Consider the following 27,346-nt stretch of genomic DNA (forward strand, 5'->3'; position numbering starts at 1 on the left):
GTCTGAAGAAAACAGTCTACTACATGCCACAATTTAGTATCATCCCTTACCTTTGCTGCCACTAAGAGGTCTTCCGAAGCTTTGGTCCTGATCTTGTTTTTCCTCTCCTCAAGCATTATTTTATATAAATGCCTAGCATTTCTCACATCTGTACTGACTGCTGTTTGGATTTGAGGGCAGCCGTCGAATTTTTATTGGTGTCAGTACAGGTCTTACTGAACAATTTATAAAGCATGGTTTCTGGGAAAACCCTATTCGAGGTCGGGTTATTTGGAATGGACCTGAATTAATTTACAAAACCTGCCAATAAGGATGGATAATCAGGGTTCTCCGATAAACATAATAACTCAGTTTTCATATTCTCTTTAACGACCTTTTGATTAAAAGCCTCTGGGTTGACTTTCACCCATTTAGTTCTCAGGTCACTGTTTTTTGTGTAGGTTATCTCAGGACCTTTTTCATAGATCTCTTTGTTGTGTGACAATTTAAATTAATGGTAAAGGGATTATGATCACTGGAACATTATGGGACAACTTTGAAATCAGATAGAAAACATGAGAGTTCAGTTTATAACAAAACCAAACCAATTGTGCTACTTTACAAACTTTCAAAAAAGTAGGGACACTATTTTGCTCCAAAGAGACCATATCACTGCTAACAGGTCATACTTCAAAATAAGGGTGTTTATTGCTTCACCATACACCGTATGTCTATAATGTCAACTATTTTCCTCTTTACTATCAAATAAACCACACAGATGTCTTCTACTAAGATGACATATATAGATGTTGGAATCAGCAGCCTAAACTAAAACAAACTTACAGTTCAAATGCTGGAAAAAGCCTCCAAGAAACTATCTAACTCGTCTATTACATTGCACAAGCATTGATTACAAATATTATAATAATAATCAATAAAATATCAGGCTCCATAGAAAAAGTTAACAAAGATACCAAAAAGAATTGGTGAGAACCATACAAGCGAGTTTTGACAAACCGGGGATTGTACAGATTTGAAAGTGGCCAGACCTCCCTTGGCTCTTCCAGCCAGTGATGGGGTGGCTGGCTGGGCCAAGGCAGGCTAACCATCAATGTGGAATGCCTCTATCATCCAAATTTCTTGGCAACAAATAATATCAAAGGTAGACACAAATCCTAGCCAATCTGGGATGTTTATCTTTCAATGTGTACCTGCTATGTTCCAAAAAACTAGGGTTAGAACCTTTTGCGACTGTGTGGATTCTGGCTTTCCACTTGGCTACCCAACAACCATATCAGGATGGGAGTCTTGTATCTTTAAGTCAGAGACAGGTGAGTCTTCTCTCTCCCCATCTTGTATAGTCATATTGCCCAGTGGTTGCAGTCAATCGATCATGCCCAGATAGCTCAATTGATCAAAGCGGATGCTCACAGGGACATTAAACTGGTGCTACATATGCCTAAAGTGATTTTGCACTTTCTGTGCATTTGAGTCTTTAGCTACACAAGGGAGCAAGGGTTTATAGAAGATTAAGCCAAGTGGGAGGGCTCGAATTCCCTCATGATTTCTGGCCAACTAATTTAGCCAATGTAGCAAATCATGAACTGGCTATGGATCTCTAAAATTAATAACTATACAATCCTCCTTTGAAGTCTTGGTGGATCGTCCAATTCAGCTCACCCTTTGACAGTGCTTAATTTGAGCCGGTGCTTTTTCGTGCTCACCACCGGCACTTTGTCAACACTGGAATATCTGACAGGCTGCCACATGGTGGCATTGTTTGAACAATTTTGTGATAAGCACAACAACAGTTGCTTAATAATTCCATATACATTAAAATGACTAAAATATACCTCTACTTCCCTTTGCTATAAGAATATCTTGGGTGGCAGGTGTTAATCCTGTTTAATGTATATTAAAAGTCTGAACTGTCACACTTCTAAGAGTGTGAGGGTTATTAGTTATGTTGATACTGTCATTGGCAGCATTGGCAGGGGTAATGGGTGGTGTAAGCTGCAGTGGTCTCCCGACAAGGGTCCTGGCACTTATTTATTTTTTCTTACAAATGAAAGCACTGCCCTTCGGGCACAAAGGATCTTCTTATTTAAGTCATCACAGAGTCCTGTTTTAGATCATAGCCAATGTGCAGCCTTTCTTTTTAGTGCCTCACTATTTTTAATCACCCAGGGCGTAACACTGGTATGTTTTCTAATATAATCACATAAGGGATGTATTCAAATGGCAGTTGCTGGGGTCTTATGTCAATACATTCTATTTCATCAGTAAGTTCAGGGTCAGTTCCACTAATGATTTCTTTTTGGTTAGCCCCAGCTCTTGCTTGACCAGGTTCTTCAACGTCTGCAATAGTCACCCTTTCACCAAACGAAAAGGTGGGCCTTGGGATATAATTACGATAACTGCAGCTGCTCCTGCTCTAATACTAGCAGGTCTCATGGCGCAATTAGAAGGGAGAAATAGGTGCCTGTTCAAACTCAAGTTTGATTAATATTTTATCTTGGGTTCGAGATTTTTACAAAAATCACCTAATAAGGACTCAGTTTTCATCCTAACTCTCTCACAAATTTGATGATATCTTTTATAACATCCACATTCTCAGAGAGGTGTACTAAGCCCTCAGTTTGGGGTGCCCTGTGTCTGGTTTGATCCATCATAGCTGCTTGTCTATTCCTTGTGTTTCCTCTTTTGTGGGGGGAGGTGGAGGTGGCTTGCTAACAAAGAAGCCTCTGCACCGATATGTTACCCATTAGTAGTTATTTCACATGGTGAGGCATGGTGCGCTTTTTCAGATGAATCAGTCCCTAAATCCACTCCTTGAATGTTGCAATTTCCTACTGCAGGAGTTGGTAAATTAGGCCCATCATTATTAACACCTTCGGGCCATGGACGTAATGGTTATGTCCAGTGGTGTAGGACGTAACCATTACATCCTGGACACAGCCTATGGGGGGAGCGCTAGCACTCCCCCCATGGGCCTCCTACCCACCACCCCAGGGCAGGGATGGAAGGGGAATTGCTTCCCCTTCCACCCCGACCCCCCCCCCACTTACCCCTCATCAGAGGTCGCCCCCATCACACTGGAAGCACTGTTTCCAGGGCAACTGGAAGAGAAATGAAAGCATTTGTCTTCTGATCGGGGATGGTGCTGGCAGAGAGGCATCAAAGGAAAGGAAAGGCTTTTCCTTTCCTTTGATGTCTTTCTGAGTATTTTTGCAGCCTGAGCGTAAAGGGATCGGGCTGCAGAAATGCCCACTAGACACCAGGGAGGTTTTTTTAAATATAAAAAATGAAGGGGAGCGACCACTTGTGCAAGGGTCACTCCCCTGGGGGGCATTTTTTTAAGACCTTTTCTGCACCCCACTCCCCCGGGTGCAGATCGGCCTATTTTAATTAGGCTGAACTGCCCCCGGGGGGCAGAAGCCACTAGACACCAGGGATAAAAAAAAATTGTTTTTGTTTTTTTAAGACGTGGGGAGCTACCCCTTAGGCAAGGGTCGCTTCCCTGGGGGGCAAATTTATTTTTGCGCATTTTTGTCCCTGTTGGGAGCAGATCAGCCTATTTTAAATAGGCAGATCTTCCCCCAATGGGGGCAAAAGCCGCTAGGCACCAGGGATTTTTTATTTTTATTTTTCACAGATATGGGGGCGACCTCTTAGGCAAGGATCGCTCCCCTGTGGGGCAATTTTATTTTCGGCCATTTCTGCCCACCTTGGCGGCAGAAACCACTAGGCACCAGGGATTATTTTTTTTTACAGATGGGGAGCGACCCCTGAGGCAAGTGTTGCTCCCCTGGGGGACAAATTTATTTTAGCCCATTTCTGTCTGCCTTGGGAGCAGATAGGCCTATTTCTCTTACGCCAGTCTGCCACCGGGGTGGTGGGGAGGGGTGTGCAGAAACCACTTAGGCACTAGGGATAGATGTGTGAGTGTGTTTTGTTTGGGGAGGCAGCCCCTTGGACAATGGTCGCTCCCCATGGGGGCACATTATTCTTGGCCATTTCTGCCCCCAAGGGTGGGCAGAAAGCCCACCAGACACAAGGGAAGAATTGTTTTTAAAAAAAGGGTGTGGGGGTGTGGCCATACCCCCACCCCAAATAAATGGGGACAAAGTTATTCTGCCCATCGGTGGGCAGATGGGGCAATTACCCCGGATCCCTTCCTAGGGGGGCAGAAAGCCTACTAGATGCCAGGGAATAAAAAAATAAATAGTGGGTGGTGGCTACCAACCAGTATGGGCATGGTTATGCCCCACCCCAGCTGAAGAAGATAACAGTCTTTCAGCCCTCCCCGCACACTAAAAGATCTTTTCCCAACGGCAGGCAAGAGGACATTTGATTATTTTGGTTTTTGGTTTTACATTTGGGCCATGAGAGTTTGTCTAACTCTCAAAATGCTCCCACTTTGAATGGTGAGGGCTGCACTTTTTGGACGCTGCCATGTAGAAAAATCTATGAGACCTAGACACATCTGAAAACTAAACATCTAGGTGAGTCCACGATGGTGTGTTTCACATGCACCCTCAATGCCTCATCTTACCCACAATGCCCTGCAAACCTCCAACTTTGCTCGAAATCCCACATTTTTCCCACATTTTTGTGATGGAACCTTCCGGATTCTGCAGGAATCCACAAAATTCCTACCACCCAACATTGTTGCATCTATACTGATAACATTCTGCACACTTGTCAGCCCTTTTGGACCCGCTTTGGTCCCCCCTCAATTTTGACATGTTTTTGGCTCTTCCTTGTCACATGCACTTGGCCCACCTACACAAGTGAGGTAGTATTTTTATTGGGAGACAGGGGAATGTTGGGTGGTAGGAAATTTGTGCCGGTGCGGTGATTCCACACAGAAATTTGATGAAAAGGTGTTTTTTTCTGGCTAAAGTTGAGGTTTGCTGAGGATTCTGGGTAAGAAAACACTGGGGGATCCACGCAAGTCACACTTTCCTGGACTCCCTCTGGTGTCTAGTTTTCAGAAATGGCTGGGTTTGGTAGGTTTCCCTAGATGGCTGCTGAGCTCAGGACCAAAAACACAGGTGCCCCCCGCAAAAACAGGTAGTTTTGTATTTGATCATTTTGATGTGTCCACATAGTGTTTTGGGGCATTTCCTGTTGCAGGCACTGGGTCTACCCACACAAGTGAGATACCATTTTTATTGGGAGACCTGTGGAAACACTAGGTAGAAGTAAGTCTGTGGCTCCCCTCAGATTCCAGAACTTTCTATCACCGAAATGTGAGGTAAAAGTGTTTTTTGCCAAATTTTGAGGTTTGCAAAGGATTCTGGGTAACAGAACCTGGTGAGAGCCCCACAAGCCATACCATCTTGGATTCCACTAGGTGTCTAGTTTTACAAAATGCACAGGTTTGGTAGGTTTCTGTAGGTGCTGGCTGAGCTAGAGGCCAAAGTCCACAGCTAGGCACTTTCAAAAAAACACGTCAGATTTCAATGTAAAAATGTGACATGTCTATGTTGCCTTTCCTGCTGCGGGCCTATCCACCCAAGTAAGATACCATTTTTATCGGGAGACTTGGGTGAACACAGAATAGAAGAACAAGCGTTATTGCCCCTTGTCTTTCTCTACATTTTTTCCTTCCAAATGTAAGACAGTGTGTAAAAAAGATGTCTATTTAAGAAATGCCGTGTAATTCACATGCTAGTATGGGTACCCCTAAATTCAGAGATGTGCAAATAACCACTGCTTCTAAACTCCATATCTAATGCCCGTTTCAGAAATACATAGGTTTCCTCAATAACTATTTTTCACTTTTTACATTTTACCAAATAAATTACTGTATACTCGGTACACAATGAAAAACCACTGCAAGGTGAAGCTCAGTTATTGGCTCTGGGTACCTAGGGTTCTTGATGAACCTACAAGCCCTATATATTCCCAAGCAGCAGACGTAACCGTATATTACACTCGGAAATCTGCCATAGTTAGAAGAAGTTACAGATGAAAACGTAGACACAAATGGCAGTTTTTTTCAACTCAATTTCAATTTTGTTTTTGTTTCAACTGTTATTTTCTTTGGGAAAACCTTGAAGGATCTACACAAATAGTCCTTTGCTGAAATCAGAATTTTATCTACTTTTCAGAAATGGCTAGTGTTTTGGGATCCACCATAGGTTTCACACCCATTTCTACCACTAACTGAAAGGAGGTTGAAAGCACAGAAATATGAAAAATAATCTATGTCTCAGTAAAATGCCAAAACTGTGTTGAAAATTTTGGTTTTCTGATTCAGGTCTGCCTGTGAAAGCTGGGAAGAAGGTGAGTTTAGCAAATCTGTTGATGCCATTCGCAGGGAAAAAAAGGTTGCATTCTCCTGCAGCACTTTTTTCCCATTGTTAAAAAAACAACTAAATTTAACTGTATTTTGGCTAATTCCTCAGTCCACTCCGGGGAATCCCTGGGTAATTTTAAAATCCCCAGGATGTTGGGAAAAAAGGCATACATTTGGCATGGATAGCCTTTGTGGACAAGAAGTTATGGGGGCATAAACACTTACTACACCAAATAGCCAAAAGAGGCTTAGCACGGGGAGGCTTAGCAGTGAAAGGTTTAGTTCGTCACAGAATTTCTTTGTGAGGAATTGTATTCCTCAGAATCTGTTAATAGCAAAACAGCGCTGGTACTATTGTGCAAGGGAAGAATGGATTCTGCAGATAGTTGCCCATCACAGACTAATATTTTAATGTTAGGTTCCCAACACATTCAGTCAGTATCTTGCCTGTGATCTTCATAAATGCACCATTTATGCACCACGTGTCATTTATTGTAATGGCGTTTCAGATATTCTTTATGTCACAATAGAAATGAGAATGTTATTAGCACTCCCACAAGAAAATTGACAGGTTTGAGTGCCATTTTTTGTGTATTTCTAACAATATACATGCTTTTTATGTTTTGCACTAGTAATATGTCTCAGCAATATGCTATGTTGTTTCTCTCATATTCCTGTTATGTATGAAACAAATATCCCGCATATGGACTGTGGCATAAATCATGGTTTGGGTATTTAGGAACTGTATGCATTTTTGTTGTGATCTGTGATGCTTGTAATACACAATACAGAATAGAATTTCACCGATTATCAATGCCTACTCTAAGAAACTGATTGTATAGAAGTCAAAAAATGTTTTGTTATATTCTTGTTTAGATTGATGTTGTCCTATATATCTACTACTAGAGGAAGTGCAGAGAGTTTGGTCACTGTGTCAGTAGTATTTGTGCTCTAATGTATTCTACTCAAAATATGTATAAATGTAATTTTTAGGAAGCACTCTTTAAAGCACTTGATGGCAACTTTAGCTGTCATGATATGGTTAGGAAGCTATAAGCTTGGGCTTATTCTACTGCCAGGAGGTAGCATTTCCTATTTTTTAATGCAAAATTCCGTTTGAAACCATATAAAAGAATAATGATCTGCATTTCAGATAGATCAGTAAGTGATTATTTCCACTAAATAGTGCATGTAATTATTAAAGATTTCAAGTGTTCCTAGTGATTCTCATAATGGTTTTTAGTATTCTAATCATGCCCATATTACTTTCCTGAATGATGTAAGTGTTTATTGTAACTTAATGTATGTGATGAGAACTCTTTTGCATAGATAAAACTTCTGTCATTGCCGAAACAGTGAGAGAGAATTTAGGCTATTGAAGATTGTCCATTACAGTGTTCAGTTTATTTCCTTGATGTATATGTAATTTAAGTGCTTTTTGTGATTCATAAAATCCGTACTGTATTGTTGTTAGAAACAGGGTCTCTAGTTGGCAGTCGGTTTGTACCCTGTCTAAATAGGGATCCTCACTCTAGTCAGGATAAGGGAGATACCCAGCTCAGATAACCCCTGCTTAACCCCCTTGGTAGCTTGGCACGAACAGTCAGGCTTATCTCAGAAGCAATGTGTAAAGCATTAGCACATAACACACAGTAATACAGTGAAAACACTACAAAAGGACACCACACAAGTTTTAGAAAACTAGCCAACATTTATCTGTGTAAAACAAGACCAAAATGAGAAAAATCCAACATACAGTAATAAAGATATGAGTTTTGCAAGAATTAACTTAAAAATACAGGGGGTTATTCCAACTTTGGAGGAGGTGGTAATCCGTCCCAAATGTGACGGATTTACCACCAGCCGTATTACGAGTTCCATAGGATATAATGGACTCGTAATACGGCTGGTGGTATATCCGTCACTTTACCGTCACTTTTGGGACGGATTACCACTTCCTCCAAAGTTGGAATAACCCCCCCAGTTCCTTGAAGTCAATAGCTCCATCTGGGGCTATCACGGTGTTGTGAACAACAAATCCAACAGTTCAGGCCAGCCGCGGCTTCGGGGCCAGCTACGGTTTCGGGAAGACCAGCAAACAGTACCTTGGAAATATATAGGGCATCATGATCCTCGTGATGAGATCCGCCATGCGAGGCGTCACTGGTGTCATAGGTGTCAGTTCTAGAGGTTGGTGCTGGGGTTGTCAAGCTCTTAAAGTCACACATATTGCAGATTGAACTCTGGGCTGATGACGAAGTCAGGAGCACTGGCATGGATGGCGCCGGGGCTGTGGTGCGAAGCGGGATGGTGCGAAGTGTGGTGCCCACAGTGCAGGCAGCGGCGTGGTGATTGCGTCATGCGGTGTCGGTGAGACCGTGGCTGTAGTGTGAAGCAGTCAGTGCGATGTGCGGTGTTTCTAGGTCACGGTGCAGACAGCGGCAGTGTCGTTGCTGAAGCTATGTTGCCAGTAAGCCCATGGTGGCGTTGCGGCACAGGGCAGGCTCTGTGCGATGCCCACAGGTCGCGGTGCAGACAGGGGCACCTGTTGAGAACACTGGAGTCAATGGTGCTGGCTGTGTTTCGAGATGGGAAGCTGCATCATGTACCTCACGAGCAGTGTCCTCAGACCACTGAGCAGACAACAGCGTCGGTGTCAGCATGGAGCATCGTCATCAGGGATGCCATGGCTGCGGTGTGAGCAAGGCGATGCAGAGTGCAGGACCCCCAGGTCACGGTGCAAGCAGCGGCTCGGTGACGGCATCAGGTGGCAGCGTCGGTGAGACAAGGGTAGCAGTGCGACATGGAGCATGGCTCCATGTGGCGTTGTCAGGTCACAGTGCAGGCAGCAGCATCATTGACTGCATCACTGTGGTTTTTCATTTGTTGCAGCACAAAACACACAGTTTCCAGTGCTGTAGGCAGATGAAGATGAAGTTTTGAGACATCCAACAGGAGGCAAACTCTACTTCAAGCCCTTGGAGAAACTTTACAAGCAGGATACACAGCAAGGTCCAATCTTTGTCCTCTTAAAGGCAGAAGCAGCAAATGCAGGCCAACCCAGCAAAGCACACACAGTGAAGGGGCAGTAGTACTCCTCTAGCTCTTCTCCTCTTCTCCTTGGCAGAGGTTCCTCTTGATCCAGAAGTGTTCTAAAAGTCTGGGGTTTTGGGTCCACTACTTATACCCCTTCCTGCCTTTGATGTAGGCAAATTTCAAAGGAAAGTCTCTGTTGTTCACAAGATCCTGCCTTGCCCAGGCCAGCCACAGACACTCTCCAGGGGGTCGGAGACAGAATTTTTGTGAGGACAGGCACAGCCCTTTCATGTGTAAGTGTCAGCTCCTCCCTCCCCACTCTAGCCCAGGAGACTCATCAGGATTATGCAGGCTACACCAAGCTCCCTTTGTGTCAATGTCTACAGGGAATTCACAACAGCCCAACTGTCAGTCTGACCCTGACGTGGAATACACAAGCAGACAGAGGCACAGAATGGTTAAGCAAGAAAGTGCCCACTTTCTAAAAGTGGCATTTTCAAACTCATAATCTAAAAACCAACTTTACCAAAAGAGGTACTTCTAAATTGTGTGTTCAGAGACACCAAACTCCAAATCTCTATCTGCCCCCAAAGGGAAGCTGCACTTAAAAGTTATTTAAAGGCAGCCCCCATGTTACCCTATGAGAGAGATAGGCCTTGCAACAATAAAAAACAAATCTGGCAGTATTTCACTGTTAGGACACATAAAAATGTCAGTACATGTCCCACCTTTAACATACACTGCACCCTGCCAATGGGGCTACCGAGGGCCTACCTTAGGGGTGCCTTACATGTACAAAAAGGGTTTGGGCCTGGCAAGTGGGTACACTTGCCAGGTCGTATTGGCAGTTTTAAAACTGCACACACAGACACTGCAGTGGCAGGTCTGAGCCATGTTTACAGGGCTACTTGTGGGTGGCACAACCAGTTCTGCAGGCCCACTAGTAGCATTTGATTTACAGGCACTGGACACCTTTAGTGCCGTTTACTAGGAACTTACTAGTAAATAAAATATGCCAATCACAGATAAACCAATCACCAATACAATGTACTCAGAGAACATATCTACTTTAGCACTGGTTAGCAGTGGTAAAGTGCCCAGAGTCCAAAAACTGGTCAGAAAAATTAGGAGGAAGGAGGCAGAAAGTTTGGGGATGGCCCTGCAAAAAGAGCCAGGTCCAACGGTTGTGGAGCACATTTTGTGTCTTAAAAGCTGATACAGTACTGAATCCAAGGTTACTCCATATTGAACAGTCTAATGTCTTAAAATCCACAGAAATTATGTCTAGCTAAGATACTGTTCCAAGTCCCCATCTATGCTCTTTTTCTGTACTTTCTACAGAACATTTTCCTGTTTTCATGTTCAGTCAAGTAGTTTTATGATAACGGGTGTTTTAGCTTGTTGATGTTTTCTGTAATGTTCCATCTTATTCAGTGTTTAAGAGGTGTTGTTGTGCTTCTGATATAAGCCAGACTGCACAAACATAACACTATGAAGGCCACAAAACATCAAGTTGTTTATCCATTTGTTAATTGAAATGTTTCATAGGTTTCTGTAGCATACTATGATTTTATTTGCAATCAGTTTCCCTATCAAGTAAACAGGGAACATGAAGAATCATTTATATCCTTTAAATGTTTTCTTCTACCTGTAAATGTTTACAGAGAAAATATTTTTCAAGTTCTAAGATGTTTTCATAGGTAATGCTGATTTTATGAGAGTACACTTTTGAGACCTTGACTGCTGTATAACTGTAGTATTCATATCCTAAGGCAGTGGTCTCCAAACCTTTTAATGCCGCCCCCCCAGTTGAAAAATAAAAATCATTGGGCAATGTTTAAATATGTCTAGATGTATTTAAACTTTGCAGTTAGGTACTGTTACCTTTTTAAAAATGCAATAACATGTTTCTGCTTAAAACAAAACACTTTTATCTGTGTAATGCTTCTTTTGGCCAGAGCCTGGCACCCCTCTGGGATCACTTGAGGTCCCCCCAAGGGGGGCCCACCCCCCAGATTGAAGACCCCTGTCCTAGGGTTTGCTGAATGCTTTATTATGTAAGTAGATTCTATTGTACAATGTTGAGGGTCATTTGACTGGAGAGCGGCAGTTGTGTGTAAGCGGTGACCAGATCGGGATGCTCCTCCTCAGCCGTCTCTTTCACGGAAAATAAACATAAGATCTTGTACTTATGACCAACGTGATTACTACAATAACAGATGCTAATGCTTTTGTAAGGTCTTTCATATAGGTGGTGAGCTTTGTTGCGTTTAGTAATGAAGAACATTTATTTTTGTGTTTGCTGTTTTCTTATTGCAATTAGTAAGTCCTATATTCCAGATTCTTTTCTTTGTTTGGTGTCTCAGTATTTTATGAAGGTATCTTCTTTTTGTAAACCTAAAGTTTTATTTACAAAGTTGTTGTTCTCAGTAGTTCATGTCAGTCTTTATGAAGTCAGTAATATTAATTTTATGGATGTGCACTCTTTGAATGCATTATTGAACTTGTAGCAGTAGGTTTCAATGCAGTTTGTGTATAGCTGACTGTATAGTTGATTTAAATGAGCAAAGTTAATCAAATCATAACAGTCGGCATGATTGGTACCGATAAGGCTGTCAGCATTATGTTGAAGTTATTTTCATTCTATCTACTCCTAAAGTTTTTTATTTGGACATTGCCAAATCAGAAAAATTTCACCTGTAGAATACTATTTATTGTCTTTGTAGAATGTTAATACTTTATCCCACATTTTACTGTTGCATGAACACAATTGCATAAGCAGACTTATATTTGGCATCCATGGTGGTCTAAGTAACTGGAAAAACGTTCGGATCAAATGTGGGAAAACACTTGGTGAATGCTGAACTGTATTATATCTATAATCGATTTGTGTACTGCGGGAAAAGGGTATGATCTGGAATACAGGTTTTGTTGTATTGCCTGCAATCTTCTTTGTGCTTAATTGAAGTATTTAAGTTCACTACATCAAGAGTTGCTATCATATAATCCTCTTTCTAATGATATATTTGTAAATTATATTACACAGCTTTTGTATTCAGTATATAGAATGGTGTTTTTTGTGTTTACAAATATTTTTAGTTTTAGATCCATGTATTTAGTAGACTTTGAGCAAATAGAGTTAATTTGTGATATGACTGACTCTCTTGGGCAGGGACCGCTGTTATCTATCACTGGAGGGGGATAAAATATTTCATTGGTTGGCTGTGCATTATACAGGAATCTTTTCTGCTTGCATAGGAAGAATTTGTTCACCCCAATATTCAATTTTCATTAAACATTTGTTGGCTGGATACTGCACGGTCCATTTTCAAATTATTATAGCATTGTGGATGTGGTAGTTGGCATTGAGCATCAGTCACAAAGACATTAGGACAGTATTACCCCTTTGATCTGCCTCCTCCACATTTGGAGTGTTTTGAAGACCTGGAGTTCGATAACCATATCTTGATTTTACTAATTTTTTGGTGGCCTTTCCTTAATGTATCTTTTACTACTGTGTGGAATAGATAACCTAATTTCCAGGTGAAATTACTGGGGCTAACATCAACTTGGGATTGAGAATGGTATCAACAGAATAGTAATTAACTGATCCCTGATTTAAGGGCCAGTGCTTCTTCTCTATAGATCATCTGTACGACTTTTGTAAGACAGGGTTATCAAAAGACAAATGCCTTTAGTCTGTCTGCTTGTCAAATCTTGTCAAATCTGTGTGTAGTGCTATGTTGATGGGATATCATTGTTTTGACTGACATACGCTTGTAGTTTGAGTTTTCTTGTAAACTGAAGATCAATTTCTGTTTTCACAATATCCCACTGTGTTACTGGGCAGAAGCAAATACCTCTTTCTAAAACTTGAATGTGTTCACTATTAAGGGATGTACAAGATATGTTCCCCGGTAATGGTTCCTCTATATCATACTGATTTGTTCCTGCTTATTTCTCTGTTCTCTTGTTACTGCTCCAGGTGGCAATCTAAGACTTGTATCTTCTCAAGATATTGGTTTGCCATATATTGTTTTTATATACTCTCTTCTCATTGTCAACCTTTCGTCCAACTTGCTAATTTATACCAATTATTTTAAAACTGAAAACGTATTTGACTCCCTAAATCATTCAGACACTGATATGGTATGGTAAGCACTGAATAAAACAGATAATAAATACATAACTAGTGGGGAAAATGCTTAGCCATGTAAGGTGGTTTACATTTCCTCCTTTGTCTACTATGTCACATATTTTCATTAATCAATGTTCATAGTAACTAAATACCATTCAGTACACTAAGGGTATGATCACCAGGTTATGTTACACTATGTTTGTTCCAAGTTGCTTAAATATTGAGTAACCCAAAAAACAGTAGGTTGCATAGATGGGCAGGAGTAACAAATTACTCTGTAAAAAGAATCAGCTGCAAAATTCAAAATCTGCCCCTCTGATTCACGAAAGACGATCTTGGCAGAGAAAGGGGTCTCCAGCTGGCTGCATTGGAAATTTTACGAACTACATGCATTACTGTAGCTATTTGAAAAGTTGAGTTGCACATCATACATATATATAAGTCCTTCAGGCAAAATCATATATGAGACCTCACTTATTCATCCCCTTGTTATCTACTTGTCACTCCCATATTGTGACAGTACATTTTTGACCCCTCCATTCCCCACTTCAGAAATGTGGCAACTCTGCCATCCCTAGTGACCACACCGGGTGTTTCCAGCTTCCAGGGTGGGGGTAGGGAGGCAGAGAAAAATAAGCTGCGAGGCATTTGAGAGAACATGCAATGTGAGGCTACAACTTGCTTGTGTCTCCTGAGGGCCCATCAGAAGATGGGTATGCTGAGTGTCTCCACCCTGAAAATCTGTAGGTAGTAAGTACTTGAGGACCACTTCCATTGTGCAAACAGAGGAGTGGGGTTCTACATTATCCTATCTTACCCACCAGAGTTAAAGCTGCAGCAGGTACCCTATTTACTGTAATTTAGAAGTAATTAGGTCTGGGATAACTTTCAACTCTTCTTTAAGCTCTGCACTTCTTGAACTGTATTGAGACTAGGATGACCCATGTAATCTGCATGCTGGTGACTTGCCAAACCTTGTGTCATTTTCCTTCGGATCTCTAATGGTATTTTGCTGTGCAGGAGGGACAAGTCCATGCTTAGGGCCCTCTAAATAGAGCTAGATTCATACCCCTCCCCCACCATGGGCTGGAAGCATTTCTGCAAGCTCTCAGTCTCAAGGAACTGCAGGCACTGTAACTCGTCCAGCATCACCATGTACATACCTGATGACCTCATCCTTTCCGTCAAGCAAAGGAGATACAATCATCTGTTAGTGTGGGTACATTGACTGGAGGGGTGCCACAAAATACATATTTAGTATGAAACATAGACTGCAGGCTCAGGCCATTTCTGCAATACCATAAGTTTATTATTTTTTATTCAGACAATTGTTGCAGGCATACAAAGGCTGAGGGTGGTGGGTAAAGGAAATCCCTTTGTTACATCCATTGCGGTCTGATGTCACAAGTTTATATATGGCTAGTTATAGTACAGCCTATAGAAGGAATAAGTAGATGTTGAAGGGTCAATCAAGTAAGAGTAAACCCAGTAAATGGTGGGTCTTTGTAACATAGCAATAGATTGAAGTCAGATTATTATGGTGAGAGAGCGTAGTTTAAATATTATATATTTAGATGTGAAATGCTTATATTTAACAATGCTGCATTAATAATATTATTAATTGAAACGTATTTTAAACGTGGAGAATTATCGTATGCATAAACTAATGACGACTGTAAGAAACGATTACTTGTATTATGATTAATTGAATATGCTAACGTACGAAGATTGCACTTATTAGCATCCATAAGTCTTAAATTAGCGTGAGTCGAAAACTAGCTGTGTAGCTCTCATATTAAAGCATATTTTTCTCTTTCTCCAGTGTGCTGATTCGCAAAAGGCCATGACCCAGCAATTGTTCTTTTCTCCGTTTTATGTAACATTGCTAGTTTTTCTCATCCGCATGCTAGCTGCTTTAGGATAAAAGTTATACGCTTTGCAACAAAATATGGACACTTTCAAGGACATTGAACCACGGAAAAGAGAACTCTTGACCCGAAGAGTGTGCCAGAAAATGAAGTAACCCCGGATGTGCCACCTACGAAAAACGTCAATTATGAAGACCAATCGAAATGTTATAAGCTATCGTGAAATGACAAGTGCATTACTTAATGTATAATTTGATAGGTTACAGATAGTGGGGTGTAGTGACTATCCAATAGAATTTTGGGGGAATGTATTAGGAAAAATGGTTAAAAACCCATGACACAGAAGACTCGAGGGCACTAGGTAGGGAATGATATCGATTGCATCCAGAAACTCTGTCACTCTATTTGGTGATTTGAGACTTAGACAAAACCATCCTCACCCATAGACTGCCCCATTTACACTTTCCCTCCTTATGAGGGAAGTGTCCCCTGCCCTTAGACTAGATAGACTGACGGCGATCTAACTGATGTCCTGAAGACCAAGACTGATCCTGTATGCTGACCTATCCTGAGGAGGGTAATTATGACTGTAACTATTGAAATTCGTTTATTTGCTTTTCCTTTCTAGGTACCAACTGCTGTGTATTTTTGATTAGAGACCTTAGTTAGATGTTTTCCAAATTGATGTTCTAAATTGTTTTGCATGAAGTCCAACATGCTGATACTAATTAGTGGTTAATTAGATATTCACCTTGACTGACAAACGGACATGACTGACATTGAACTATGCTGAACTGGGCTTATATGATGTTCTATGCATTCTGACTTGTGTACCTCTTATGTTAGTGTGTCAATGGTTCTGATCTTTACATTGTCAAAATCTTATCACAGTTGCCATATCGTGACTATGCTCTTTTGCTTCTTGGTTTTGAGATTAATACATCTGCTGTTAGATTGTAATCAATAGGGAATAAAATTCACAAAACTTCAACAAAGGTGTGGTTATTCATGACTGAAAGGTCATGGTTGCGCCGACAGTTTTATCCAATGTCTAAACTGAAATATATTGTGGTGATATATGTTGATAATATTATGGATGTATTGCTTGACATATTGATCAGTTATCTCGTCTTACGGTGTCTCACCACTGGGTCCAAAGATTCATCGGCCTAAAACGAGTCCTAATGGGTATAAATTAACATAGAAGGACGCGTTAACAGTTCTGGTAGCAGAACGACGGTTTGGCCCTTGGGGGCCCTAGGATGGAGTTTCATTGTTTAATTTGTTTTTCTGTGATAATGCAATTTGGAGAGATGATGGGTTGCTAAGTTCGCCATGGCTTTCCCGGGATCTCGGAGCCTGCCTAAATGAGTTGGGAATGTTCTCGTCGCCATAGTGTGCGTGGTTAAGGTCTTTGCGCTTGCCTAAGCTTATGCATCTTGCAGGTGGTTGTGAAAAATTTGTGTGTATTTAGGCCAAATTGAGTGTTGTTTAGCAGGAGTGGGCGTACTCCACAGTATGAGAGTAGGGAAGTCGGCGTACTTCATGTGAATGTAGCGCTTGTTGCTCAAAATTATCCACGTGGTTGGTTGTCGTGTACGGACCTGTCGAGGTCTAAGACTCCGGAGTATGATGATAAATGTGGTTCATGTTGTAATCTGTGCGGTTTAATAGGTCAATCGGGCGTGGTTGACAAGTCGAGTTTGAGTTATAATGCATGTATGAAATCTTTGATGGAGATTTGACAAATTCTAAAGTGCACTAGAAGGAGTCATTGACAAGTCGAGAGTAGAATTTGCGGGTCGAATTCTGCTTGCGTATGCGGGGACTGAGAAGGAGAGAGTAGCGGCTGAGGCTTCAAGTGAAATCTCTGTAAAGTTCTGAAGCGAATGTGTTACCCTTCCTGTAGTAAACCGGCAGATTTGTGTTGTCATTATAAGGTGCTCGCAATAATTTGCATTAGTTTGTGTGAGTTGTAAGGGTCAGTGAAGAGCAGACAAGCCGCAATACTTTGTCAGCTGCAGTGTGTGTGAGTGTGACGTCAGTGGTGCCGCGCTGAGATAGTTCAGATGTCGAGAGGGGTCGCGCACGGATTGGCTGCCGTCCGTGAGAGGCAATAGGTTGAGAAAGGGCAGGTGAAGAGTGTCCTGGGAACTAAGCCATTTCTGATTGAATACAAGTATAAGAGATCGCGAAAAAAATTAATTTTGTCAAAGCATTTAAGAGCGCTCTAAAGGGAGATGTGTATATTGTTGCAACCGATGGAGAACCCACACCACCTGAGGGTACTCCGGCTTATACGGTTATGGGAGAGAATGGTGTCGCACCTTGTTTATGGATGTAACAGTGGCGCAAATTAACAGAAAAAGAAGGGTGTTTAGCGTTTCCAGAGCATGGGACGTTTAATCCAAAGGTACTAGAAAGTCTGAGGTGGATGTTAAGTACACAGAAGCCACCTCCGAGACCGGCACAATACGAGGCTTTGGCGATTTGGGACTTTATGGCCCTTAAACATAGACAAGAAAGCCTTCAGAGAAGGCTGAGAAGGGCAGAAAAATCATATGCAGAGGCTAGGTGGGACAACGAGAGCAAAATGTGGAGAAGGGGAATCGTAGATGGGTTGAAGTTATTCCCAGCAATAACCCAGGGAGAAGAGACACAGGGAAAGAAAGCCTCCTGTAAAACCGACAATGATTCAGGCAAGTCTAAAGAAAATAAAAGGTCCTGGGAAGAGGAAGATGATTCAGATGATGAGGAATTTATGGATAGATTGTTACATGATCGTCCGCCACCATATGCGGTGAGTGACAATACTCCAAGTACTAGCTTGGATCCTGGGAACCAGACGCAGGAAAAGGGAGTTACAGATACAGTACAGACTAGCGATACAGCTTTGATACAGAATGGTGTCAGTGTACCCACTGCACCAGACTTGCCGATACAGTTGTAGCCTCCACCGCAGATAAAGAGAATCTACCCTGATGTTCCAGTACTTGAGACTACTACAAACTTGATAGTGCCGCCAGACCCGATATACACAAAGCCAAATTTAATACAGATTGAATCGACTCCGAAGCTAATGTCTCAACCCCCACAGTTGATACCAGGGTATAACCCTGTAGCGGGACCACCGTTAGTACCTGTACCGGGTACACTGGAGCAGACCTATGGTGTTGAGGCCCCAAGAAGTCTGGGTCCAGGCCAGACAACTGCCGCTATATCGTTACCCATTACTGTTGGTCCCCCCGTACCATTGTATGCACAAGGTAAATCAGGGATGCATGATCAGGGAGTGATGACTCAGGAAGCGATAAGAGGAGGGCCTATGAGAACACCCCAGATAATGGCTCCTGGAGAACAAGTAAATGAACAGCCCAGGCCCTAAATGGACCTTAGTCCAGTAGGGGCACCTCTCGAAGCGATGCGTCAAGCAGGGTTGGGAGTTTTAACTCCCCAAACCATGAGCACAAATACCTCACACACCCCAATGATACATGCAGGGAATATTTCACTGCAGGGTTTTACAGTACAGCAGTTAAATGAGTGGTTAGAGAAAACTTGTACCTCACAAAAGACTGCAATGACTACCATTGAACCTGAGAAAGAAAAACAAGATGAATACCTGAATTTTGTACGACTAGGGGCAGAAGATGCCAAGTTAGTGGAAGGGACAATGGGAGTAAATAGGTTGGAATCATACACTGAGGCAGAATTGAGGTACTTATGTCCCAAGATTACCAAAGAGGTAGGCAAAGTACATCAGAGATTAGCGAATTTGGCAGATAAATATAATATTGATATCGGAAACACTAAGCAAACACTAAGGAAACACTAAGCACTAAAGAAGTTACAGATTAGATTTTGACTCCAAAGATTTTGAACACATGAGATCTGCAGGCATGAAGGCACATCTGAGAGAACTGTTGCAAAGTGCACAAATTTGGGGTGCATTAGAGAAATGGGAAGGCCGATGGGCAAAGAAAAGAGATAAGGGAAAGGGAGACAGTCCAGGGTCCAATGAAGTTAGGACGTCACCTGACCTGGGATCGGTAAAAATCTTACCTATGAGAGAGACAGCTGGTGGTGTTTTAGTACATGTGCCACGGTCTAGAGGAGATATTTTATCTTTTACGAACTATTATCCTAGATTAAGAGAGAAGCCGATTGAGTGGTATCAACAAACGGACAGGTTCGTGAAACTTGCAAAGTGTCTCTGGGAAGACTTGAATACTTTATTTGAGATCATTGTTCCGCCTGATTTGTGGCTCGAGTGCAAGAGAGGGGTAGATTGGCCAACGAAGGAGCCGGCAAGAGATAAGGTGACTGGAGCACCTTCAGAAGAAGTGATGAAATATTATCATAAAGTAATTGAGTTCTTGAAACAAAAGGTGTCGCCAAAGGTGACCGATTGGCAGAAAATTGACCGGACCTCTCAAGAGGTTAAGAAGTCAATACATGCTTATTACGAGAGATTATTGAAAGCGTTAAAACATTACAGTGGTACTGAGACTATCGAACCGAAGGACATGAATCACCTTGTGTTTAGATTTGTTGAAGGGTTGAGACCAGAGGTTAGCCAAATGATTAAGAATCATTTGATTTGTTGGCAAGCTAAACCGATTGATGAGGTGCTGCAGTATGCGAAATACTGTAGTGACAAAATTGAGTTGAAACAGAAAAAGTTGAAAGAAAAAGTGATGGTGATGCAGATAAAGGCTGCACAGGCAGGAATACAGGGAAATGGAGTTCAGCAGATGATACAACAACAACCGCAAATGAATGGTGTGTTTCAGGCTCAACCAACAGGGCAGAGGTCGAGGGTTTGTGAACCGTGGTTCGGACATGAATAATGTTGTTATTCAAAATGACGGTCAAGGAGTGAAAAAGATGTCACCATGTCACGCGTGCGGGGGTGTGGGGCATTGGAAACGGGAGTGTCCGAATATGGTGCAGGATGGTGCAGTTCAGCAGAGCATTAATGTTGGTACATTACAAAATTCGCGAGGTCCAAAAGTGAGACATCAAAACCTGAATTTTCTTAATAATTTGGTATACATGCAAGGGGTACAGCCCATGCAGCAGATGCAAATGCTGCGTTTTCAATCAGTACTAATGCAACCAGTACAGCAGCAGATTCCTATGGTGCCTAGACAGCAAATGCAATTACCAATGGCTCCGATGGGACAGCAACAGGTGATGCTTCCTCAGCAGGTCACAGGCCAGGTAACCAATCAAAATAATACTGTGCAACAATTCCCATTACGAGGTGAAAATGGCATGAATGAGGATTGGTCAGATGACAGCTCAGACAGTGAAGAGTGCAGGCTTGCAGCATCCCTAGAGGTAGATCAGAGAGACCCATACGTAGAGGGAAAAGTAATGGTCTATAAGGTTTCATTTTTGGTTGACACAGGAGCTACACGCTCTACAGTTCGAAGTGCAGAAGTCCCGAGATTACCTCTCAGGGCGTACTATACGAGTGGTTGGTGTGGCAAATCAGTACCTGACTAATCCGATTACTGATCTGGTGCAGATTGAAATTGGCAACTTTCAAGGGCTGCATAGATTTGTTGTATGCGATTCAAGTCCAGTATCCTTACTAGGAAGGGACTTTACTGTGTAAGACAAAATGTTCAATTACCTGTTCCAACGATGGAATAGAAGTACAGACAAATAGTGACGATGAGGGAGATGAGAGTCAATTAATAGAGGAAGGAGGAGAGATAAATGAAGACTACCCTTTGATTACTTTGTTTCCAATGCATACTTTGATCGACCTACCTGTCTAACTACAAGGGACCGTGAGAGAGAAAGTGTGGGATTTGACTGGGAAAGAAGTAGGATTGGTAAAAGGAGTAGAACCAGTCAAGGTTCAGATAAAGCAGAATGCAGTGTTCCCACAAGTATCACAATACCACATGACCCAAGACGTCCTCATTGAGGTGTCACAAATAATTGCAGATTTTCTCAGACAGGGAGTCCTGAAAGAAGTCTTGAGCAGTCCGTGTAACTCTCCCATAATGGGTTTAAAGAAGCCCTGTGGAAAAGTTCGAATTGTGCAGGATTTGAGGAAAATAAATGAAATTGTGATAAAATGCTGCCCTGTGGTATCTAACCCAGCGGTAATAATGTTCCAGGTTCCTTGTGATGCTGAATGGTTTACTGTGGTAGACCTATCACAAGCATTCTTTTCGATACCCCTTCATGAGGACAGCCAATTTTTGTTCAGTTTCAAATTTTTGGACAAGGTGTACAGTTGGTGCAGAATTCCTCAAGGGTTCTCAGAGTCACCATCCATCTTCAATCAAATATTGAAGAAGGACTTGGAACCTCTTGTGCTGCCTTTTAATTCGACTCTTGTGCAGTACATTGATGATTTGCTAATTGCATCCAAAACCAGAGACAGTTGTAAATATAATACCATTGCATTATTGAATCATCTGGGAAAGAATGGACACAAGGTGTCACCCAGAAAGTTACAATACTGTCAAAAAGAAGTGAAATACTTGGGACATTTGATTGAGAAAGGGTCTCGAAGAATATCAAAGGAAAGAATAGTGCTGTTTTGCAGATGAATCCCCCAACAATAAAAAGAGACGTCAGGATGTTTTTGGGAATGGTGGGCTACTGTCGTCAGTGGATACCCAACTTCTCAATCATCTCAAAGCCTTTAATAAAACTGACAGGAAAAGAAGTCAAGGATGAACCATACACAATAACTCTGACAAAAGAGGAGCTTGAATCATTTGTAGAATTAAAAGAATGCATGTGCAGGGCACCAGCATTGGGAATGCCTGACTATGAGAAACCTTTTCTGTTGTTTTGTCATGAACGTGATGCTTGTTCTTTGTCTGTTTTAACACAGGTCCACGGAGATGCAAATCGCCCTGTAGCATATTTTTCAGCTACCTTGGACCCTGTCGCAGCAGCCTTACCGGGTTGATTGCGGGCAGTTGCAGCAGTTGGTCAAAGCCTTTCACAATGTGAAGGCATAGTCACGGGATACCCTCTAACAGTAATGGTTCCACATTCAGTTGAAATTCTGTTGACACGAACTAAGACACAACACATGACAAATGCACGTCTCACTATATATGAGACGATTATACTGGGGTCACCAAATGTCACACTAAAGAGATGCACTGTGCTGAACCCGGCAACCTTACTTCCCAATGAAAATACTGAAATCAAAGATGGGGAAGAATTTGAACATGATTGTCTTGAAGTGACTGAACTCTGTACCAAACCTCGCCCAGACATACAGGATACCCAGTTAAAAGAAAATGACTGCATTATGTTTGTTGATGGGTCCTGTCTAAGAGATTCAGCAGGAACATTGAGAGCCGGTTACGCAGTATATACCATAACTGGCATTGTCGAAGCCTCCTGGCTCGAGAAAGTGTTTTCTGCACAAGTGGCAGAATTAATAGCTCTTACTAAAGCATGCTACGCAGCTGTAAATTTGAAAGTCACTATCTATACTGACAGCAGATATGGATTTGGAATTGTGCATGATTTTGGACAACTCTGGTCACAGAGGTGTCTCCTGTGAAAAACGGTGAACAAATAAGAGATTTGTTACATGCGATTCAGTTACCTCTCGAAGTTGCCGTGGTGAAATGCAGTGCTCACACTAGATCACAAGATTTTGTGTCTATGGGAAACAGCTATGCAGATCAAGTCGCAAGATTTTGTGCATTGAACTGTATATCGTTTAAAGAGCAGTGGGAATTGTTACCACAAACTGAAAATGACACAAGTTTATGTCTAGCATTACGAGTGGTTGATATCTTAGACGAACTGAAAACATTACAAAGTCGTGCTAGCAAAGAAGAGAAACGTTCCTGGCAAAGAATGCAATGTGTACAAAGAAAAGATGATCTATGGGTTTTAGAAGAGGGAAAATTGCTTCTGCCAAATAGTCTTTTATCACAGTTTGCCCGGCTCTATCATGGCCAGGCACATCTGGGAAGAGATGCCATGATCAGGTCCTTTAAGATTGATTGGTTCAATCCAAAATTCAGACATGCCGCAGAAATCACTTGCCACAGGTGCGTCATCTGTCAACAGATGAATGCTGGAAAAGGAACTGTAGTAACTTTGAGCCATATTGGGAGAGCTGGAGGTCCATTCAACAAAATGCAAATGGATTTTGTCGAAATGCCTGTTTGTGGAGGATTGAAGTACGTGTTGGTGATTGTGTGTGTTTTCAGTCATTGGATTGAGGCATATCCCACACGAAGGAATGACAGTCTTACAGTTGCAAAACTACTACTCAGGGAGCGGATACCAAGATTCGGGTTTCCGGTTTCTATAGAATCAGATAGGGGGAGACACTTCGACAATGAGGTGATTAAACTTCTGTGTGCCGCACTCAACATTGAACAAAAGCTGCATTGTAGCTATCGCCCTGAAGCATCAGGACTAGTTGAACAGATGAATGGTACTTTAAAATCAAGAATGGCAAAAATGTGTGCAGCTACAAACATGAAGCGGCCAGACGCCTTACCTCTAGTGCTGATGACTATGAGAAATACCCCAGACAAGAAGACGGGATTATCTCCCCACGAAATTCTCATGGGCAGAGCTATGAGATTACCAGCAGTACCTACAAATGCACTAGTGAATATTACAGATGATATGGTGTTGGATTACTGCAAAGGTTTGGCTGATGTAGTTCGCTCTTTTTCTCACCAGGTGGAAGCTAACACGTTGCCACTCATTGGCGATCCAGGTCACTCTCTGCAAGCTGGAGATTGGGTGGTTGTCAAGTAACACGTGAGAAAATCGTGTCTTGAGCCGCGTTGGAAGGGGCCATATCAAGTAATATTGACGACTACCACTGCTGTGAAGTGTGCCGGGGTTCCCAACTGGATACATGCCAGTCACACGAAAAGGGTAATGTGTCCTGTTGAAGAGGAACTTGAAGTTTCCGGTACAGCAACTTCAGGAAGAGAAGTCTCTGAGTCAGAGATCAGTCAAGAGACTACTGAAGAGCCCACTGAGAACAGCCTCGTTCCTCAAACTGTCAATGAATTCGAGAGAGGTGACAGAGTGCCTATCTCAGTCGAGGCAGCAGGAGAACTAAGACAAGGAGAAGTTCTCCTAGAAGTAGACAAGTACGGGTTAGAGTCTGAACCCAACATAGAACCAGAAGACGAAAGAGAAGGAGAAAGTGTAGATACAAATCAAAACGTGTCAGAGTCTCCCGAACCAGTTGCAGGTCCGTCAAGAGGAAACACCATATCACAAGAGGAGGGTGCTGTCCAACGTCCTGAAGGAAAACATCGAACCAAGACATATAAAGACGATAATTGGCCAGACAAGTCACATCCTAAAATAAGAGAGGTATCGAATGACACAATAATAGAAGAAAGTGATACTTCACAAGCAGATGATCTGAGTGAAGGAGAACAAGGTGAACGAAGGTTAAAAAGAAAAAGAATAGCGAACAGAAGATATACAGGTCCTGAATGGGCATATGCTACAACCTCTGAATGGCAACAAGAATTCTTAGCATTCTGTTTTGATCGAGAAGTACCAGGCCAATACTACGGTACCTGAAGATATTCAAAGGGAAACTAGGCTAAAATTGAATTCGTGAAAGCTGAAAAGAGAAAGAGACTCTGGAAAACTACTGGAAGTGACACTAAAACAAAACTTGACTTTTAAAGAAACCCGTTTACGACAAGCTGCTAACCGGAATTGACAAAAAGGGGTCCTGGAGTGAGTGAAGACACTGTAATATACGCAAAGAGTTTATCATCAAGTTGATTGTTGATCTGCTATACTGATTCTATACAAACATGGCTTACAATAGAAATAGTAGCAAAGGGAGTAGGGTGTGTGGTTGGTTAGGTTTTATAATAGGTGTTGTATGTGCAGTAATGATTGTGGGAGTGATTGTGGGAATGCCATGGAGAGAGAAAGAAACTATTAATGCAACTTCGAAACCTGAAACTACCACTACTAAACTATCACCGTGGGAGAGATTTGAGCAAGATGCAAGACATATGCATGAGGGAACTAATACAAAAGGGGAGCTTTCTACTAATGTCTTCTATCGCTTACTAAATGAGTATGTGGAAACTATGGATGCGAAAGATTGTTATGTATGTACTAAAATTCCTTCGTCTGTGCAGGAGGGAGTTACTTATCATAGCCTCCCTCTTACTTATGGAATTAGTTGCAGCTTGCTAATAACAAGATTCTATAATCAAGAGCATGTGCAATACTTTTATTCAAACTTGGATGCTGTGTTTTCCTTTGTGCCTGTGATTGAATTTTTGAATAAATTAGCTAAAGAGCATGATATAAAAATAGTTAGAGGATTCTTTGAGCCAACACTTACATTTGGAACTGCTTATGCACATCGCAACAATTTGACTTGCTTATTGTCTCCTGTAGAGAAAAGCTTTTTAGATCACACAGATGATAGACGCAAAGCACTGAAAGAAAGATTAGAAAAAGGACTAGAAAAACGTACTTATGCAAATGATTATGCTTACACTGCAATCAAAACACAAGGCAAATTAGCTATAGACGCATTACATGTAGGAAGGCTCTGTGTATATATAGACCAAAATCTGATCAAGACAATTTGTTTGTGGGTACGAGTGAATGCAGGCATGTATTTTTGTTTCAGAGTAAATGGACCTTTATGTTAAATGGACAAGATCCAGCGATCCCTGGAATCTATTATATCTGTGGATTAAATGCATATTACCGTCTCCCTAAGGGATGGTATGGGACATGTTATTTGGGAATAGTATTCCCAAAGATATTCCAGATTAATGACTTAAAACAAATACCTAAAACGTCTGAATTACAACATTCTAGACAAAAACGAGAATCAGTGGCGGCTGTCATTGGTGATATATTTGGAGCCATAATCCCATCAGTAGGGGTTATCTTGAATTCTATGAAAATTCAAAAGTTGTCTACTATAGTGGATAACATGCTGACAAATTTTACAGGAGCCATACTCCTGATGGATACTGAACTTGCTGCAGAAAGAGCTATGACTCTTCAAAATCGGCTTGCTTTAGACATTCTTTTAGCAAAGAGTGGAGGTGTCTGCAAAATGCTTAATGAGCGTCATTGTTGCTCATTCATACCAGATAACAGTAAGAAAATTAGAAGCATGCTTACTAACCTTACTAGAGATAGTACAGACTTGAAGGATCTGAAAGAACCTGGTGTTTGGCAGAAATTTGGGAAAGGAATTGCCCGAGTGGGAAGCTGGTTTACCAACATTTGGAATGGGGTACTTGCAAAAATTATGATGGGTCTATTAATTGTTTTGATTTGTTTATTAGGATTATGGGGTACATGTAAAATCAATGACAAAGTAAAAAGAAATTGGAACAAAAGAGCCCGACGAAATGAAGAAAGTGAAAGAGAGAAAATGTTCAATGAAATATGGGAAAGCTCACATAAAGGGCAAGATGTTGAAATGCGTATTATGCGCAAGGTGAAAAATTAGACCAAAGAGAAAGATTTTGTGATGACGAGCGTCATCAGAGGAGGGACTGAGAGAGTGTAGTTTAAATATTATATATTTAGATGTGAAATGCTTATATTTAACAATGCTGCATTAATAATATTATTCATTGAAACGTATTTTAAACGTGGAGAATTATCGTATGCATAAACTAATGAGGACTGTAAGAAACGATTACTTGTATTATGATTAATTGAATATGCTAACGTACGAAGATTGCACTTATTAGCATCCATAAGTCTTAAATTAGCGTGAGTCGAGAACTAGCTGTGTAGATCTCATATTAAAGCATATTTTTCTGTTTCTCCAGTGTGCTGACTCGCAAAAGGCCATGACCCAGCAATTGTTCTTTTCTCCGTTTTATGTAACATTGCTAGTTTTTCTCATCTGCATGCTAGCTGCTTTAGGATAAAAGTTATACGCTTTGCAACAAAATATGGACACTTTCAAGGACATTGAACCATGGAAAAGAGAACTCTTGACCCGAAGAGTGTGCCAGAAAATGAAGTAACCCC

At 41.6% G+C, this 27,346-nt stretch overlaps 1 protein-coding gene across 2 annotated transcripts in view; it reads left to right on the plus strand.

Annotated features, from left to right (window-relative positions):
- Positions 1-27,346, plus strand: part of KLHL32 (kelch like family member 32) — an 866,209-nt gene that overhangs the window by 688,010 nt on the left and 150,853 nt on the right. The window contains exon 8 of one of the 2 annotated variants that reach the window (XM_069235532.1): positions 15,283-15,410. The exons of the other annotated variant lie outside the window; for it this stretch is intronic. Coding sequence (XP_069091633.1) covers positions 15,283-15,290 — 8 coding nt within the window. The 3' untranslated portion in view covers positions 15,291-15,410. Of the gene's footprint in view, positions 1-15,282; positions 15,411-27,346 lie in introns of those variants that run through there. 2 annotated transcript variants of the gene reach the window in all.

The sequence above is a fragment of the Pleurodeles waltl genome, chromosome 5 (assembly GCF_031143425.1).
Source record: "Pleurodeles waltl isolate 20211129_DDA chromosome 5, aPleWal1.hap1.20221129, whole genome shotgun sequence".
NCBI lineage: Eukaryota > Metazoa > Chordata > Amphibia > Caudata > Salamandridae > Pleurodeles > Pleurodeles waltl.